At 31.3% G+C, this 17,829-nt stretch overlaps 5 protein-coding genes across 6 annotated transcripts; 3 read left to right on the forward strand and 2 right to left on the reverse strand.

Annotated features, from left to right (window-relative positions):
• Window positions 1-149: 149 nt before the first annotated feature.
• On the forward strand, window positions 150-3,375 carry Rs1 (Dead-box helicase Rs1). Its single transcript, XM_074253416.1, has 4 exons — window positions 150-371; window positions 621-2,589; window positions 2,658-2,739; window positions 3,111-3,375. The coding sequence occupies exons 1-4, from the start codon at window positions 279-281 to the stop codon at window positions 3,277-3,279; spliced, it is 2,313 nt and encodes a 770-aa protein (XP_074109517.1). The 5' UTR covers window positions 150-278; the 3' UTR covers window positions 3,280-3,375.
• Window positions 3,376-4,074: 699 nt separating this feature from the next.
• On the reverse strand, window positions 4,075-9,744 carry Pds5 (cohesin associated factor B pds5). 2 transcript variants are annotated; one of them, XM_074253397.1, is made up of 7 exons: window positions 9,440-9,744; window positions 9,020-9,171; window positions 8,387-8,772; window positions 8,094-8,301; window positions 5,161-7,968; window positions 4,674-4,724; window positions 4,075-4,598 (listed from the first exon to the last, which is right to left on the reverse strand). In XM_074253397.1, the coding sequence occupies exons 2-7, from the start codon at window positions 9,098-9,100 to the stop codon at window positions 4,545-4,547; spliced, it is 3,588 nt and encodes a 1,195-aa protein (XP_074109498.1). In that variant the 5' UTR covers window positions 9,101-9,171; window positions 9,440-9,744; the 3' UTR covers window positions 4,075-4,544. The 2 variants fall into 2 exon arrangements, with proteins under 2 accessions (XP_074109498.1, XP_074109505.1); XM_074253404.1 differs by having other exon boundaries at window positions 9,585-9,741.
• Window positions 9,745-10,454: 710 nt separating this feature from the next.
• Window positions 10,455-11,472, forward strand: Rps20 (ribosomal protein S20). The gene is made up of 3 exons (XM_074253467.1): window positions 10,455-10,615; window positions 10,809-10,917; window positions 11,168-11,472. The coding sequence occupies exons 1-3, from the start codon at window positions 10,613-10,615 to the stop codon at window positions 11,422-11,424; spliced, it is 369 nt and encodes a 122-aa protein (XP_074109568.1). The 5' UTR covers window positions 10,455-10,612; the 3' UTR covers window positions 11,425-11,472.
• Eif2alpha (eukaryotic translation initiation factor 2 subunit alpha) lies at window positions 11,469-13,159 on the reverse strand. The gene is made up of 4 exons (XM_074253454.1): window positions 12,808-13,159; window positions 12,513-12,744; window positions 11,866-12,214; window positions 11,469-11,793 (listed from the first exon to the last, which is right to left on the reverse strand). The coding sequence occupies exons 1-4, from the start codon at window positions 13,043-13,045 to the stop codon at window positions 11,608-11,610; spliced, it is 1,005 nt and encodes a 334-aa protein (XP_074109555.1). The 5' UTR covers window positions 13,046-13,159; the 3' UTR covers window positions 11,469-11,607.
• A 579-nt stretch (window positions 13,160-13,738) lies between these two features.
• Window positions 13,739-16,265, forward strand: Cks30a (Cyclin-dependent kinase subunit 30A). The gene is made up of 3 exons (XM_074254921.1): window positions 13,739-14,005; window positions 14,424-14,551; window positions 15,174-16,265. Exons 1-3 carry the CDS (start codon window positions 13,950-13,952, stop codon window positions 15,227-15,229), a joined length of 240 nt encoding a protein of 79 aa, XP_074111022.1. The 5' UTR covers window positions 13,739-13,949; the 3' UTR covers window positions 15,230-16,265.
• The last annotated feature ends 1,564 nt before the right edge of the window (window positions 16,266-17,829 follow it).

Raw genomic sequence — 17,829 nt, forward strand, 5'->3', positions numbered from 1 at the left:
AAATTACAATTGAAAATTTTTAGAAGTATTTTTTTTTCTTATTGCAATTGATTTATTAAAATTTTTCAAATTAACAGCTGACAATAACAGCTCCACCTGGCGGCCATAATTATACTGAAGTTTACTATAGTCTGCAGCGGTGTATAGATTGATTGTATTTACGTGCTGCTCCAAACACGTGTTTTAAAATAACCTAATTTTATTTATTTTAGATAAACAATATAATAAATTTGTAAAAAAAAAAAAAAAAAAAAAAAAAAAAAAAATAATAATATACCATGGTGAAGGAAAAGTATGATTTGATAAAATCTATTTCTGAAGATCAGGAAGTAGAAGATTTTTCAGATAATTCAGAATTTGGTGATGATGACGTGAGTAATTTAATTAAAATTTCTAAACTTTAAATAATTATTCACATTTTGATTAGTTTAAAATTATTATTTTGTATAAAAATATATTTAATAATTACAAAATAATTTTAAACGTTTTACTTAGCAATTTTTTAAATTTTATTGAACAAAAAAAAAAATAATTAAAAAAAAATTGCATTTATTATTTTTTTCCATAATTTATTTGTTATAAAATTATTAAATTATTAAATATTAAATAATAACAAACAGGTCCAACCTCACAGAGAAAAAGTAGTAGACGAAAAGAAAAAAGACTTTGACACCGAATTCCAGTTCATAAGTGACGCCGCAGAGTACAACAAAGACACCTGGAACGACCTGAACAAATATATAAAACGCAAAGCCAAGTCCAAGCTGGACGATAAAATAAATCGTGTCCGCCGCGAGCAGAATATAGAAGAAAAGCCCATCAAAGTCGACGACGACAGTGACCCCGAAGATGTCAACGACAATGACAGCCACACCAACGGAGACATTTATTTATCCGACGAAGAGTTAAAAAAAGACACTTTCAGAACTAAAGAGCACAATAGAAAAAAGAAGAATGAAAAAGCCGACATAATGGACTTTGAAGAAACAGCAACCGCAGACAACTCAGCAACCTTCTACCAGATGAACCTATCCCGTCCGTTGCTAAAAGCAATCACGACAATGAATTATGTTCAGCCTACTCCAATCCAAGCTGCGACAATTCCGGTGGCTCTGATGGGTCGTGACATTTGCGGGTGTGCTGCTACGGGTACCGGTAAGACAGCAGCTTACATGCTGCCTACTCTAGAAAGATTGCTGTACAAGCCCGCGGATGGTCCCGCAATCACTCGAGTAGTTGTCCTGGTGCCGACCCGAGAGCTGGGTGTCCAAGTGTACCAAGTGACCAAGCAGCTTTGCCAGTTTACGAACATAGAAGCAGGCCTTGCGGTTGGAGGTCTTGACATCAAGGCCCAGGAAGCAGCGTTGAGGAAGAATCCCGATATAATAATCGCGTCACCAGGTCGTCTTATTGATCACATTCAAAACACGCCCAATTTCACCTTGAACAGCATCGAAGTGCTGATAATTGACGAAGCTGACAGAATGTTCAACGAGGATTTCGAGACTCAGCTGGGCTGCATCGTCAAAGAATGCTCACGGAGCCGCCAAACGATGCTCTTCTCGGCTACCATGACGGAGAAGGTCAAAGATCTGGCCGCTGTTTCGTTGAACAGGCCTGTCAAGGTGTTCGTCGACAGCAACATCGATGTAGCTTTTAATTTAAGGCAGGAGTTTATCAGAATTCGTGCCGGACGCGAGAAAGACCGGGAGGCTATCTTGGCTGCGCTGGTCTGCCGAACTTTCAGGGACCACACGATCATCTTCGTCCAGACCAAGAAGCAAGCTCACAGACTGCACATTTTATTGGGCTTACTGGGCATCCAGGTCGGGGAGCTGCATGGAAACATCACCCAGCCTCAGCGTTTGGAGAATCTTAAGAAGTTCAAGGACGCTGAAGTTGACGTTCTCGTTGCTACTGATGTCGCTGCGAGAGGTCTCGATATTAGTGGGATTAAGACAGTAATTAATTTTGTGATGCCTGCGACTTTGGAGCACTATATTCACCGGGTGGGAAGAACTGCTCGAGCTGGACGCGTGGGAGTCTCTGTGTCGCTTGCTGGAGAGGAAGAGCGGACGCTGGTTAAGAAGATTATTAAAAACGCAAAAAATCCTGTGAAAAATCGAATCATCGCGCCTGATATTATTGAGAAGTATAATAATAAGTTGGAGGCGCTTGAGCCAGATGTCGAGAAAATTCTCGAGATGCAGAGGACGGAAAAGGAAATTGCGAAGATTGAGAATCAGGCTAATAGGGTGGAAAAGTTGCTTAAAGAAGAGGATGATGGCCTCAAGAGAAACTGGTTCCAGACTGCCAAAGAAAGGAAGCTTGAGAAAGACAAGTTGAAGCTGACTGAGAAAGTTACTAAGCAAAAGGAGAAGAAAGAAGGACCTAGTAATTTAGTCGTGAATAATAAAGCTAAGAAGAAGAAGAAGGCCAAAGAGCCAGAGATGGATCCTGCTGAAGCTAGGGCTATGAAAGAATTGGAGAAAGTTGCCGCTTTTCAAGCTCGCCTGGCTAAAAAGAGTGGCAAATTGAAGAAGATACGCACCGTTAATGATGGTCATAGTGAGAGTGCTCCCAAGCAGGGTAATTATTTAATTTTTGTTTTGATAATTTTTTATAGAGTTTTTTTTTATTAATTTTTGTAATTTCAGGAGCTAAAAAACGATCGAGGTCGTCCTTTACTACTGATCTCACGGATACGAGTAAGAAAGGTGTCAAACGTCTACGTTATGAGTAAGTTAAATAATTTATATTATTGAAAATAAGAAAAATAATTATTTAGGCTCTATCTCTAGATACATAATTAAGAAATGATCTTTGGTCTTGTGAAATATTAATATTTTTAAAGATATAAGCTCATCCCGATGTTAAACTCATCGAGACTTTTCATTTAAGTATCCACATAAATTTTTCATATATATATATATATATATATATATATATATATATATATATATATATATATATATATATATATATATGTATATATGAAAAATATATCAAAAATGCATGTGGGTACTCAAATGAAAGCTCTTGATGAGTGCAACATCCGAATGAGCTTATATTTTAGAGAATAAAATTAATGACTAAATTTTTAATTACAGAGCGAACAAGGTACAGAGAGAATCATTTGGAAAAGTTAGAGGAAAATCAGCAGGTGGGAAGAAACCAATGCCAGGAAAGAAACCGATGCCAGGGAAGAAACCAATGGGTGGGAAGAAACCTGCTTTTAATAAAAAAAGTCCTGGAAAGGGACCAAAATCGAAACGATAGAATAGATAAAATACCAATTGAATGTAAATTAAAATTTAATTATGAAGATAAATGTAATGTCTTTATATTCGTAATTAAAAATTTTTTTTACTGTTATTGTTTTATTTTATTTAGTAAGTTTTATTATACGACGACTTAAGTCAATCGTCGAGTCCATTCACACAGTTATCAAATTCTCTCATCAATTCAATATTTCATATATATATATATATATATATATATATATATATATATATATATATATATATATATATTTATATGTATATGCATACAATACCTATTTTATATTTAAAAAGACATTTTTATTTTTTTTATAAATAAAATAAAATTGTTTTTTCAAAAAATCTTAACTTGAATCAATTTTGGTCAGAATTTTTTTTTTTTTTTTTTTTTTCATAGAAGTAACTTTTTTTTTTTTTTTTTTAATAGAGAAATTAATAACGTACAATAAATGAATCGCTAATTTAATATGTAATCAAAAAAATAACATTGATAAGAGACAGTTGATAAAAAATACACAATTTAAAAATTACCCATATTTCTTATAAAAAAAAAAAAAAAAAAAAAAAAAAATTAATTAAATAAAATTTATCATCAAAATAAATATTAATTTGAGATTTATATTTATATATACTTTTTTTTTTTTTTTTTTATAATAATTATTACAAAAACAATAGTAATGTGATGAAATAATTTTAAAAATATTTTTTATATAAAATGACAAAATAAAATGAATATACTAGAGTTCTCTTAACATTGATAGACAGTAGAAAATCAAGGGTACGTTAAAACTACTTATTATTTTATGATGTAATGAATGAAAATGTATTTTTCTTCTTAAGCGACAGCGACAGTAGTTTTTACTTTGTTATATTTTTTATTTTAAATATTTACTTAATTAATAAAACCATAATCGCAATCACTCATCAAATTAGCCAGCAAATGTCAATCTTATCTATGATCAAACTTTAATATAAACAATAAAAAAAAAAATACAAGACAAATAATAAAAATAATATTATGATATATTATCGATTGATCAAGATTGAATGTATCCTCAACAGCTTACAATCTAAGAATACGCGAACGACTTAGGTATATTAATTGTTGTACATAACCAAAATATTCTGTTTTCTAATTTATAAAGTGCTTATTATTTTTTTTTTTTTTTTTTTTTTTTTAGGTCCGCGATATTTCGCAGTAATTAATCCCCATTATAATCCAATTGTTTTTTCTTCTTTTCTCCTCGTCAACATTTCATACAATTATTTACTATTTTTATCTGATTCTCTTGCCCTTTTTGCCGGTGGTTCACTGATCTGTAATAAATTAATAAATTTTTCATTAATTTTACAATAAAAATCTCAATTAAAATTAAAGTAAAATTATTTTACCTCTTCTTCCATACCAGGCAGTTGAATTCTAGTTTCTGACGCTTCAGCAGGCTAAAATAAAATTTATAAATCAATTTTATATTACAAAAATTCCTGATACTAATCAGAATATTTTTTTTCTTCAATAAATATTATTAAAAATCAATTTATTAACTTTTAACTGTTACCTGTGCATCAATACATTCCATTTCTCCAATATGCAGCTTGAAAATTAATTTCGTAATAATTTAAAAAATTTTCAAGCATACATTACATTAAATATTATTTAAACAATCAGCAATTAACAATTGTAATAATTAGGGCCAAAATTTTAGCAATTTTTGATATTTTGGCTTAAATATTGGTTCTATAAAATTAAATTATGAACTTTTGTTTAAAAATTTTTTACAGACCAATATTTAAGCCGAAAGATAAATAAAAAATTTTAAATAATTATTTTGAATTTACGCTAAATAATAAAAATTAAAATATTAAAAAAAAAACTTACTCGAGCATCAGTTTCATTAGGTCCGATTCCAACTTCTTTCTGTTTGCCCTTGGCCCTTCTTCCAGGTTTATCACTAACAAAATTAAGAAGTGTATTTTTTCCCTTGGGACTTGTCATATCAATTTGCATCTCGCTGGGCAAGTAGCTGACAGCGACATTGGACATGAGATCATCAGACCTCTTGAAGTACATGGTCGGAATCCGGCTCTCGCTGGGGAACTCCTTCATATCAAAATTAGTCGTCTTGGTATAAATAACATTCATCGCCAGATCACAGACCGTCCAGAGCTTGCAGTTCATATAGTGGTCTTCGGGTTTCAGCGCGTCTTTGTGAGCTTTCATTCTTTCAATCAAGTTCTTATAAAACCCATAGCAGTAGTACTCATTTTTGGTGATGAGCGGCTCCAAGATAAACCAGAGACACGACTGGATGGTCTTGAGCTGGCTGACGTCCAAGTGGTCAGTGAATTCGGGGTCGTGAGCCAGCACCGGGACGGCAAAGACCAGCATATAGTCTGGGAGGATGTGCGGGAGCTGTCCCATTGCGCGTTCTCCAGTGCCCATGGACAGGGCCTTGACGTAGTCCCTCCGACGGCTGATGTCCGTCTGCATGTGTGACTTGAGCAGATATTTAAGCTTCTTGTCCTGCTCTTTTCCAGCAAGCGCGTAGTACCCCATGAAGTCCAGCGGCAGACACTTGTTGGGGATTCCCGTGCCGAGCCCTCGGTGCAGCTTCACACTAAAAGCTTCTCTGACTTCCTTAACATCGTCCGTCATCAGCTGGGACAAGTTGTAAAACTGCTCCGCTGTAAACTGATCACCTACACCCTTTTGTTCACAGATTTTGAGCATGGAGCATCCAGCCTGGAGTCTCAGCCAGCTCATCTCCGCGCGACTCAGTCGTCCTTGCTGCAATAAATCCCCCTTATTAACAACAAACGCATTTAACATCCTAAAAGTTTTTTGAGCTGACAAATTGTCGGTCTTTAAACCCAACAGCCAACGAGCCATGCACTTCAACCCCTCTAACCGGCAGCGCGTCTCTTCTGGCAGCTGATCTTCCGGACACCAGTCGCCTTCAATAGAATTGGCAGTCGACTCGCTGTTCTCCTTCACCAACAGCTCCTTAACTATTTTCCTCGAGACCATATTTTTTATTTGTACATGATATTTTTCGGGAAGGTTGTACGCAATGTGTCCCAGAGTTACTATCGACGTTCTGTAATGATCCGAAGTCGGTATCAAAGTCGTTTTAATTCTCTCAATTATTTCCGGGAATATTGTGTCATGAATATTTGTCATGTTTACAAATAGACAGCGGATCGCCTGCTTGGCTTGCTTCGGAGTGCCAGTCAGCGCAAAATTTTTGCACATGGGAACCATTATGTTCATAATATCCGGCGCAACCTCATGGAGCGGTCGGTATTTTCCTAGAAAAGTGAAAATTGACAACACCAGAGCTCCGACCATTTCGTCCTCCAGAGCAAGCAAGTCAATGAGCTGCTTCAGGATGTCGTTGTGCAGAAAATGAGGCCCGAACACAAACGAGAGGATCATGAGGAGTCTCAAGCCTTTTTCACCGGCGTTATTTGGGTTCAAACCGATCTCCTCGATGGTATTGCCGCCCTTCAAACAGTCCTCGACGTACCCGATAAGTATTCTGATGGCCTCTTCGTCAATAGTAACCGAGCTTACGCGCTCAAGCAGCATTTTAATGGTGTTGTAGTAGAGATTCGTCATTACTGGCTGTCCGAGTTTCTTCAAGACTGTCGTTATTGTCTCAGTGCACTCTTTGCAAGAGACGTTGGGTCGAACAATAGTCTCCATGCCTTGGAGAAGCATTGGGTCTTTCTTCATATGAGCGCTGAATTTTTGTAAGAACTCCATGGCTTTCATGGGGTCTGGAAGAAAGCGGGATATCTGGAGGATCTTGCTCATCAACTCATTGCTCGCGTCCGCTTTCTTAACAATTTCTAACCACTCTCCGACGGCTCTTCTCACGGCTAGCTGGTGCTTCTGCAACTCTACAAAAGCCTTGGACGCGTGGTCGTCAATGGTACCTAGAAGATGGTACAGCTTCTTCATCCTCTCTTCTGCGGGAAGCTGATAAGGTACAAGGCAAGTGTTCAAAAGCCTCTCGACCAACAATCTGTCCTCCATCCCGGTCATGTAGTAGCCGTGTAAAATTTTGTCCTTGATCCAAGTCACCGCTTTTTTAGTAGCTTGAGGAACGTCAGCATCATTTAAATGCTTCCTGTAGATCATCGCAAGTCCAGACATCGCTTCTTTCCTGATCTTGAATTTTTTATCCAAAGTCCTCTCTTTTACAAACTCCAGGAGGTCCTCGCTGTCCGAAACAACTTCAAAGTCACGTTTAGCTGTTGACACTATCGCCATCACCACTTCGTACCTCACGTTTTCATCGGCGTCATGCTGCCGAAGTTTCAGAGTCTCTGTTATGTCTTTACGCAACTCCGGGTGGTTTAGAAGAAAGTGCATTGAGTATTGGACGCATTTTATTCTAATTGCAACACTTATGTCATTAAATCTTCCCAAAAACGCGCGCCACAATGACGTGTGTTGAGACGCCAATTGAGAACCTTTTTCTGAGAACATTCGCGCCAAAAGTGCTACTGCATTCAGGCGCTCTGTTTCTGAAGATGATTTTAATTTACATTCCAGTTGAGGAAGAACTGAGATCAGGACTGCGGGGCAGATATGATTCAACTCGTAAATTAAGTCGTATACTTTTTTACATATCTGCAATTCTTTTTCTTCCTTACCGAGGATTAATACGTGGTTGAAAAACTTCAACAGAAAAAATTTATAGATTTATTATTTTTACAATTATAAATTTATGATGATCTAGCAATTTTTTATTCTATCCTTACTAAAAGTAATTTAAAAAAATATATAAATATATAAATAATTACCGCTTGTATATATGGTTCTAATGTCTCGCTACACTTAATAATCAATTCTTTAGCAAGACAATAGGCATTTTTCTTCTGTGTTTTATTTGGCTCGACCACATTTATAAGAATAATATCCAGCAGCTCATTGCTGACAGTGTCAGACTCGGTGATCAGTGGACAAAGGACTTCTAGCATGAAACTCTTAACTTTACCAGAATGCTCGTCACTGCAACGTAAAAAAAAAAAATAAATAAAATAAAGTTTACAAAATAAAATTTAATAAAAAAAAGTTAAATAAAAAATACACTCACTTTACTATTCGAAACATAAGTGCGAAGAGTGTGCAAAATATTTCCTGGCAGTCCTCCAACTCAAAGCACATGTTGAAAGATTTGACGTACGCCAAATTTTCCAACAAATAAAAGTATCTCTTAAAAGCGGGGTCTTTAGGGTCCTTGAGACCGGCCAGCTGCTTAATCAGGAACAGGAAAATCCCCTTTACTTGATCAGCATCTTTGTACGGCGCTTCTGGCGCATAAACTCTCAGAACGTCAGCTATGCAGCATGCAATTAGTAATTGGACGTCTTTGCTCGGGTGCTGAAGGAAGTATTCGTCGGCCAAGTGGAGAGCCAGAGGAATGTACTGCTGGTAGGCCCCCTCATCCTGGCCCATCGCTTGTAGAGTGTGAGCAAGTGTCTAAAATCAACCGCAAGTTATTTAAATTATTTTTTTTTTTTTTTTTTTTTTTTATTAATTAATTAAATTTATATTTAAATAAATAATACTGAAGTTAGCGGCCAGCTGTCAATTTAAAAATTTTTTTAAATAAATTAATTACAATAAAAAAAATGCTTCAAAAATTTTCACTTGTAATTTTTATTAATTTTCACATGTGAAACTTTTTAATTAATTTATTTTTTAATAATTAATTAAAAATTACTACCTTTAATCGTCTAATTAATTCATCAGCGCCTAAATCTTCAGTAACTGGCCTACAAGCCGATGGGTAAACTATCTCTGACATTGTGTCTTCTGATTTATTGCCTTATTATTATCTAATCAAGACCACTAGTGATTTAAAACACCGTCCAAATTCTGAAAATAAAAATAAAATTAGTATTTTTTTTTTATTTTTTATTTTTGTTTGAATATATTAAAAAAGTAAACAAAATAAAACGCTGTAAGATTTTAATTGAAAGCATTGAACCAATTATTTGAGGTTATGTCTCACCACGCACACGTATACAAACTTATAACGTAAACAAATTAATAATTTGACTTTATATAAATAAATATTTCGAGGCATTGATGACAAATAACGGAAATTAATTATTTATAAATAAGATATAAATAATGTTAATACCTTAAGTTATGCATAGACACCACACGGTCTATGATTCTTGTTGAAAAAAAGTATCAATATAAAGCAAATATATAATCTGTCGTATACAACACGTTATTATTTTTTTTTTTTTTTTTACTTTTATTATATCACTTAAGTCACTTACTATTAACAATTATTAGCCATTTATATATCAACAACACGGCTTTGCTGTGATAATGCCCAAACTTTATATGAATTTAGCATCTTACAGTTCGGCTAAAAAATTTTTCCTTATTATTTTATAAAACCAGCTACAGATCTGTGGTTTATGATTATGATGAACGGTTAACCGTGAATTTAACAACGACGCGAGCTCTGTGATTACGGCACGCTCTGAAGTTGGCGGTGCATCATTTTACCAACTAGGACAGATGAGTGCCAAGATAATATTTACCGCGAATAATTATATTTATCAATTATAAATAATTTTATTTTTTAATAATTACTATTTCTTTTTTTCTTTAGTTTAATTTTCTTTCAGTACCTGGTTGTATCAGCTGTCAAGAATTAAAAAATGTATTTTTACTAAAAATTATTCAAATAAATAATTGCCACATAGACGTCCGACTCTTTCATGCTTTTAGTCAAAACATTGACTATTTATTGTGACACTGAAGTTAGCAGACGTCTAAAAATTTTTGATTTTTTATAATCCTGAAGTTAGCCGTCAGCTGTCAATTTTTAAAATTTTAATAACAAGTCAATTACAATAAAAAAATGTTTCTAAAAATTTTCACTTGTAATTTTTATTAATTTTCACATGTGAAGTTTTTTAATTAATTTTTTTTTAATAAAAAATTTTGAAATGTCGGCTAACTTCATTTTCATTATTTATTTCAAGTAATTTATTATTTTAATTTAATTTATTTATTAATTATCAAAAAAATTAAATTTTTACAATTCTTTACACTTTAATTCCTGCAAAGTAATCAAGAAATTGAAGAAAATTAATAATTGGCGGGTGAGAAACAAAATTTAACTACAGTTAAATGGTTCGGGTGGTGTCTTTGATCCTTGGTTTGGTGTAAAAAGCTTCCGGCAATCTCTTTCTCTCTTGTACGTTGACACGTGCGCTCAAAGGAAGACTGGTTCAGCGCTGATCAGTTTTTAATCATCCAAATTGATTAACTCGACCAGAATTAACAATCAAAAATGGTAATTAATTGCAATTGTTTATATTTTATCACCTAAGTATATTTTTTAAAGGAAATTTTTATTTTTAATGTTGATAAAATAAATGCGACTAGGTTAGGTTAACCACGCGGACATTTTTGCTTACAATTAATTATTATTTTACTTAAAAAATATTTAATAATTATTGCAATAATTAACTTACAATTTTTTTTAGCAAGCAAGCTTGAAAACCGACAACCCCGAAAAACCGGGACAGGAAGTTGCTCCAGTTCACCGCATTCGGATTACTTTGACATCAAGGAACGTCCGTTCTCTTGAAAAAGGTATGACACTAAAGTTAGCAGACGTCTAAAAATTTTTGATTTGTTTTTATTAATTAAATTACAACTAAAAAGATATTTTAAAAAAATTTCACGCATTGTTTTTCAAGTTTTTTTACAATTGAAAATTTTTTTTAATCATTTTTCCAGTAAAAAAAAAAAAAAAATTCTAAAAATTTTTAGATGTCAGCTAATTTAATTTTCATATTTTTTTTGTTAAATAATTATTAAAAAAATTAAATTTGTATTGCAGTATGCTCCGAATTGATCAGCGGTGCTAAGAAGCAAAAGCTGAAGGTCAAGGGACCGGTCCGTATGCCCACGAAGACCTTGAGAATTACGACACGTAAAACACCTTGTGGAGAAGGTTCCAAGACCTGGGATCGCTTCCAAATGCGAATCCACAAGCGTGTAATTGACCTTTACTCTCCCTCCGAGATCGTCAAGCAGATCACGAGCATCTCCATCGAACCCGGTGTAGAGGTTGAGGTCACTATTGCCAACGATTAAACAATTTGTACAAATAATTGTTTTAAATAAAAAAAACCATCAGATAAATTGGTTACGATTTATTAATAAAACTCCTTACAAAATTATTCGCAATTATCAATTGATAATTTTATAATTAATTAGTGGTATAGAATTCGGTATTTTAAAGGGATAACGGACGTTGTAATGGCTTTAGCAAAGTTCTCAATCTTCGTCTTGAGAATCATCTTGGTCTTTGTTGTCTTCACCTTCGTCCTCGCCACCACTGAAGTCTCCCATGCCTTCGACGTCTTCCTCGTCGTCATCTCCAGCAATTTCGGCGTTTTCCATCTCAGCTCGTTCCATTTGTCGCATCAATTCCGCCTCATCCGTTGCTGTCACGACCTTAGGCTGTTAAAAATAATATTTTTTTAATTAATAATCAAATAAATAATTTTTTTTTCAGTTAAATAAAAAACTTACCGCCATCTGGACATTGAATACACCTCCCATGGATATTATTTTCTCTTTGATAACTTCAATCGCGTCATTGAGCGCCTTTAGACCGTCTGATTTTTCAGGCGTTGATGTAGTCATTACGTACAAGGGCGGTGCGATCAAATTTATTTTAATAGGGAGTTCTTCGGTGGACAACGCGAGTCCAGCTTTCAGGGCAGCTTTTACAGCGTCGATACCTTCGTATCCGTAACACGCGACCTCGACGTCAGCGCGAATTTTAACAGCTTGTGATGTTAATTTACGTTTTATATTGTTCAGTAACACAGTTTTTGTGTTTTCATCCAATCCACATTCAGCTAAAATTGATGGATCTCTGAAAAAAATAATTTTTTAAATTTTAATTAAAAATATTTTAAAAAATTTGCACATAATTTTTTATGAGGTTCAAATATAATTTAATTGTTGTAAACATTTAATTTTATAAAAAATTAAATAATACTAAAATTAACCGACATTTAAAATTTTTTTTTAATCATTTAATTAGAACTAAAAAATATTTTTAAAAAATTGCACATGTAGTTTTTAAAATTTTTTACAACTGCAATTTTTTCAATAAAAAAAATTTTTAAATGTCAGCTGACATAATTTTAATAAAAATAACATCAACTTACAATACAGCTTGCTTAAAAAAATCATAAGCCGAAGCTTTTTGCTTCTTGTATTTTTCCTCAAAATACCAAGCAGTCTTCTGGTAGAGTTCTTCGAGCTGCTCATCGTTCTCGTAGTGCAATAATTCAGCAACATGTCTCAGGATCGAGTTGACGGCCTTGGCTTTAGCGTAACGCTCGGTACATTTTTCAACATCTTCAGTAGATACTCGTCGCTTACTCAAGTCAATGTAACCTTTAAGAAAAAAATAAATAAATAAATAAATTCAAGCTTCAAATAATAAAATAATTAGAGTACCTTTTTCCTTGTCAACACGAATAACAACAACCGGTTCAGTTTTTCCCACTCTGATAAGTTTATTGATAGATCTAATACGTCTCCTGGATAACTCAGACAACAGGATCATGCCTTCAATATTATTATACTCCAACAAGTGAACATAAGCGCCCATCTCGGCGATGCTCCTTACATTCACCATCACCACATCCTCCACCTCCGGGTACTTTTGTTTATAAAATCGACACGACAGCGGCATTTTATTTATTTTATTTAATAAATTTACTACTCAATACTTAATGCGGTACTTTAAGCTTTTATTTTCAGGTTAGGTTGAAACGTTGAACCCGTGTCCCGTGTGTGTTACTTATTTTTGTCTTTGTCTCTCACTGACGGAGATTTTATCGTCCTCCAAACTTCAGAAGCAATCAGCTGTTCCATCTGGTATCAATAGCAATTAAACTATTAAAAAAAAATTAATTAAAAAGTTTCACATGTGAAAATTAATAAAAATTACAAGTGAAAATTTTTAGAAGCTTTTTTTAATTGTAATTAATTAATTAAAAAAAATTTTTTAAATTGACAGCTGACGGCTAACTTCAGTATGATCAATTTTTAAATTCTAGTTCTGCAGTCGGTAACCGGGATAATTTTTTAGTTCAAGAAAAAGCCACCGCACTGATGTCAATCCTGTCAGCTGATTAGAAAATACGCAAGTCAGAGTCAGATACAATTACAGCTAATTAATTTAATTGTAATTAATGCACAGGATTAAAAACAATTTATAAATAATAATTATAAAATATCAATTTTTTTCAAGAAGAAATAATCAACTTAATTTTTTTAGGAACTAAAGTCGATATCTGACATTGAAATGTCATCGACTGAAGTAGTTATCCCTACTCGTAAAAAAAATCCGTATCCGTTATATTAACTTTTGAATAACGCAGCGCCATATGCCGCTCTACACAGTACATATCTCCTTACTTCAACAAGTTGTTTTAATATATATCATATGCAATTGGAACCAACTGGTAACTGGTGTATTAATTTAAAGAGTGTTTAACCACACTTTACTGGGTGCTTATACCTGAAAGTGACAAAAATTAATAGCATTTAATTATTTTTTAACTGCCGAGTGTTAATTACCATCAACTCGAAACATGTCATCACCAATTTATTACTCAGACAAGTATTATGATGATGAATATGAGTACAGGTGGGTTTTATTTTATTCCTTAAATTTTATTATTGCTCAGTGGTAATTTATGCAAAAAAAAAAAAAAAACCTGTAATCAGATAATACACATTGCTCCGTTTCGTGTGGTAGTATTACTTATTTTTACTGGCACACATAATGCACAATTGCAAGTGCTTTGTTATTATTCGGCTTCTTTGTCTCAAGGGCTGATTAAACGCTAAATTTAATACCTTAAAATCTTTAGTGTCAAACTTCGCACGAAAGTAATAAAAATCAATGTTATTGTCTCGCTGTCAGAACCGGTTTGTTGTGATTCATAATTTTATTTTTAAATAAAAAGCAACACCACTAATTTTAAAGGTAAAAAAATTTTCAATGGGAGCTTACGCTAATTATATTTTTTTTTTTTTTTTTTTTTTTTTTTTTTTTTTTATAGACACGTAGTTCTGCCGAAAGAGCTAGAAAAAAAAGTTCCGAAAACTCACTTGATGTCAGAAACCGAATGGAGAGAGCTTGGTGTCCAACAAAGTAAAGGATGGGTTCACTACATGACTCATGACCCTGGTAATTATTTATTTCAAAAATTATTAAACTGATAATTTGTTTTTATTATGTGTATAATTTATATTATTAAAAGAATAAGAAACATTTTGTGCCCAGGATAGTCATGTCAATAGTTAAGAAAGTACAGTGCAATTTAACAAAAATCATTATTTAATAAAGCAAAATTTTATTTATTTACAATTCGTAGTCACATAGTGACTTCAAGGTTGCTAAGTTAGTATCTATTTTTAGACAAGCTTATAAATTTAATTTTACACTATTTTACAATTCTATTCGTAAAGAATCAATAAAAATAAATACAATTAATATTTCTATTTGACATTTAACTACGACTACAAATCTAATGAAAACAACTCTACTCTAAACAAGTGGTTGCTAGAATTTATTTTTTATTTTTTCATTGGCTATTGTCCCAAATGGGCTTGATGCCAAGATCTAGCTTGGATCTTGAGCCAGCTTTTAGACAATGATTAATTTGCAATACTACTGCCAGCGTTACAAAGTTTTTAAGTACTCAAATTAAATTGAAGTAATTCAATACACAAATTCTAAACAGTAAATAATTTCAATTGTATTTTAAATAACAATTAATTTTTTTTTTTTTTTTTTTTTAATTTTTCAGAGCCTCATATTTTACTATTTAAAAGGAAGATAACATCACCACCACCAGAGAAATAATTGTTTTTTAAGGCCGTTGAAAAAGTTTAAAAAAAAAATCACTTCAAACATTTTCTTATCATCAGTTCAATGATCATCGTCAACATTAATTCAGAAGAGTTCATTCCATTCCATTTAAATCTACAGTTACTGATTAATTACTTAATATTATTAATAGTATTTGTATTTTATTTTTGAAAAATATTTTAAGCCAACTCAGGTAACTCAGGTAAAAAAAAAAAAAAAAAAAAAAACAGATATCTCGGAGCTCTTCTTTTTCAAAAGATCTGTTATTTTAAAAAATGTCAATGAAGTATTCTGTAAATATTTATTATTAACTTTTTCATAGCTTGTAATTTAGATGAGTATGAGAAAAAAAAAAAAATTTAAGTTTAAAAAATAATTCCGATTATTATTAATAGTATTTTTCATGTTATTAAAATCACATGAGTCTTATAAAATTAATAATATTGAAACAATGCTCTCTAGAAAAAATTTTCTTTTAATTAGTTTGTCACTTTTATAAATTCTTTATCAAACTTTTAAAATGATGGCACTATTATTTTTATTTTAAAGTTATTTATAATAATTAAAATTGTTCATCTATTAATTTGAATATTTAATAAGATTCTTAATAACTAAATTACTAATTAGGAAAAAAAAATAAATATTTGTGTGCCTTAAACATTAATAATTATAATTAATGATAATAATAATAATAATAATATTAATATTAATAATAAAAATAGCTTAAGCCGAAACTTGTATTTTTGTAACAATATTACCAGTAATTACGTCGAGCGTTCGATTATAAGATTAAAATTATAATGAATTTGTATTTTTAAATTTTGTTAAACATTTTCAGTTACTAATTGTATTATTAAGTTGCCATTTTATTAAAAATGATTTACAATAAAAAATAATTTTTCAATAATTGCTGATGTTTACAGTAGTATTCTCTAATACGTAATGTTTATTTGTGTAGATAACTTGCTTAGACAACTTTATAAATCACCATCTGTCATGTTAATATTAGATAAAAATTATCTTAGTAGTTATCAAATAATACAATTATTAAATAATTATTTTATTGTAATAATTTTCTGAAAAATATCCGGAAAATTTTATTTTTACTTTTACATAATTTACTTTAAATTAAAAAATAAAATTTGACGTAAAAAAAATTATTATCGTCATAAAAAATTTTATTTCTTCTTCTTCTTCAAAAAAAAAAAATGTAAATTTTCATTTTATTACTTCAAGTAGTAAACTCATAAAATTTAAAACGAATCTCATAAAATTGTTAATTAAAAAAATAAATTAGTTTTTTAATTAAATTTTATAAAAATCGCTTGCATAATTTTAAACATCAAAACTCGCAATAATTTACGAGTAAAAAAATTATCAATAGCAAGTCTATGTAATACCGAAGCGATTAGCCAATGGTAGTTGGAAAAAACATGACAAACTTATTTAAAAAAAGAAAAAAATGAAGATAAGAGCACATAGAAATATTAACAGCAAAATAATCTCAAATTATCGGGCTTAATATTTATACAATAGTTCACGGTATAAGTTCACGGTCAGTTAGATAAATACTGAAAAAAAGCGACAATTGTAATTGTAACTATGAAATAATTACAGAAAAAATTCCTGCGTAATAGTAATTAATAATAATTGTAATGAAGTGATATGAGTAACGCGGAGCGTTAATACATTTAAATTATCACACGAAACTGGTGTGAAAAAATATTATGCGAGAAAATAGTAAACCCGATCCAATTACATCTGTCATGTTGACCTCAATCTAATTAGTTCAACAATTCCATCGTCTGCACTCTAATAATAACAAAAAGGGGATTAAATTTGAGCTGATAGACAAATTCCCACATTCATTTCCTCGGTTGATGAATAAATAAATTAGAAGGTCGTAATGTACTGAGAAAAAAAAATATTTTTATTAAAAATTTATCTTTTTCATACAAGAAGAATATATATTTTTATTTTTCAAAAGTTTAATTTTATTCTCTGAAGAATTATTTAATTTTTTAATTAAATTCAGTGAAGCTATTTATTATAATAAAAATAAATATTTATATTCTTCTTTTAAAAAATTAATATAACAAATTTCAAGTCAAAAAATTTTTATTTGGATATAATTAATATTTCTTCTCAGTGTAAAACACAAATACTAATTTTTTAATTTATTTATTTATAAAAATATATTATAAAAAAATAATTCAAAGCTGAAAATTAAAAATTACAGAGAAGAAATAAAAAAATAATAAATATTAATATTTAATTTTTTTTTTTTTTTTTTAATAATTTTAAGTGTAATCAAAGCTTAAAAATTTTTCTTTTTATAAAGAATTAAAATTGAGTTGTTTTGAATTTTTTTTATTACCCAAGCCTCGGGTTTATTATTATATTATTAATCTTCTCTGGGATAAAAAACATGCCCGTCTATCGGTATAAAATTCTAGGGCCAACACAAAGCACATTCATAACCATCGAAGATGGATCTACGATTAATCCAAATGAAACTCTTCTGACCAAGAACAAGAACTTGACTTCTATTCCCAATCAACTTATTCATGTTCATCACGCCTATGTAAACATAA

Source organism: Cotesia typhae, unplaced genomic scaffold (genome assembly GCF_013202065.1).
Source record: "Cotesia typhae breed Kobodo isofemale line unplaced genomic scaffold, CoteBio_Ctyphae contig_123, whole genome shotgun sequence".
Lineage (NCBI taxonomy): Eukaryota > Metazoa > Arthropoda > Insecta > Hymenoptera > Braconidae > Cotesia > Cotesia typhae.

What these genes read in the sequence shown, in the direction of transcription:
- Rs1 (XM_074253416.1), top strand. Translation starts at nt 279, where the DNA reads ATGGTGAAGGAAAAGTATGATTTGATAAAATCTATTTCTGAAGATCAG. An exon ending in CAGAATTTGGTGATGATGAC is followed by an intron (nt 372 to 620) that starts GTGAGTAATTTA and finishes AATAACAAACAG; the next exon opens with GTCCAACCTCACAGAGAAAA. An exon ending in GTCAAACGTCTACGTTATGA is followed by an intron (nt 2,740 to 3,110) that starts GTAAGTTAAATA and finishes TTTTAATTACAG; the next exon opens with AGCGAACAAGGTACAGAGAG.
- Pds5 (XM_074253397.1), bottom strand. Translation starts at nt 9,100, where the DNA reads ATGTCAGAGATAGTTTACCCATCGGCTTGTAGGCCAGTTACTGAAGAT. An exon ending in CTAATGAAACTGATGCTCGA is followed by an intron (nt 4,725 to 5,160) that starts GTAAGTTTTTTT and finishes ATTTTATTTTAG; the next exon opens with CCTGCTGAAGCGTCAGAAAC. An exon ending in TGCCTGGTATGGAAGAAGAG is followed by an intron (nt 4,599 to 4,673) that starts GTAAAATAATTT and finishes AATTTATTACAG; the next exon opens with ATCAGTGAACCACCGGCAAA.
- Rps20 (XM_074253467.1), top strand. An exon ending in CGTCCGTTCTCTTGAAAAAG is followed by an intron (nt 10,918 to 11,167) that starts GTATGACACTAA and finishes TTTGTATTGCAG; the next exon opens with TATGCTCCGAATTGATCAGC.
- Eif2alpha (XM_074253454.1), bottom strand. Translation starts at nt 13,045, where the DNA reads ATGCCGCTGTCGTGTCGATTTTATAAACAAAAGTACCCGGAGGTGGAG. An exon ending in TCGTGTTGACAAGGAAAAAG is followed by an intron (nt 12,745 to 12,807) that starts GTACTCTAATTA and finishes TTTTTCTTAAAG; the next exon opens with GTTACATTGACTTGAGTAAG. An exon ending in TATTCAATGTCCAGATGGCG is followed by an intron (nt 11,794 to 11,865) that starts GTAAGTTTTTTA and finishes TATTTTTAACAG; the next exon opens with CCTAAGGTCGTGACAGCAAC.
- Cks30a (XM_074254921.1), top strand. Translation starts at nt 13,950, where the DNA reads ATGTCATCACCAATTTATTACTCAGACAAGTATTATGATGATGAATAT. An exon ending in GATGATGAATATGAGTACAG is followed by an intron (nt 14,006 to 14,423) that starts GTGGGTTTTATT and finishes TTTTTTTTATAG; the next exon opens with ACACGTAGTTCTGCCGAAAG. An exon ending in CTACATGACTCATGACCCTG is followed by an intron (nt 14,552 to 15,173) that starts GTAATTATTTAT and finishes TTAATTTTTCAG; the next exon opens with AGCCTCATATTTTACTATTT.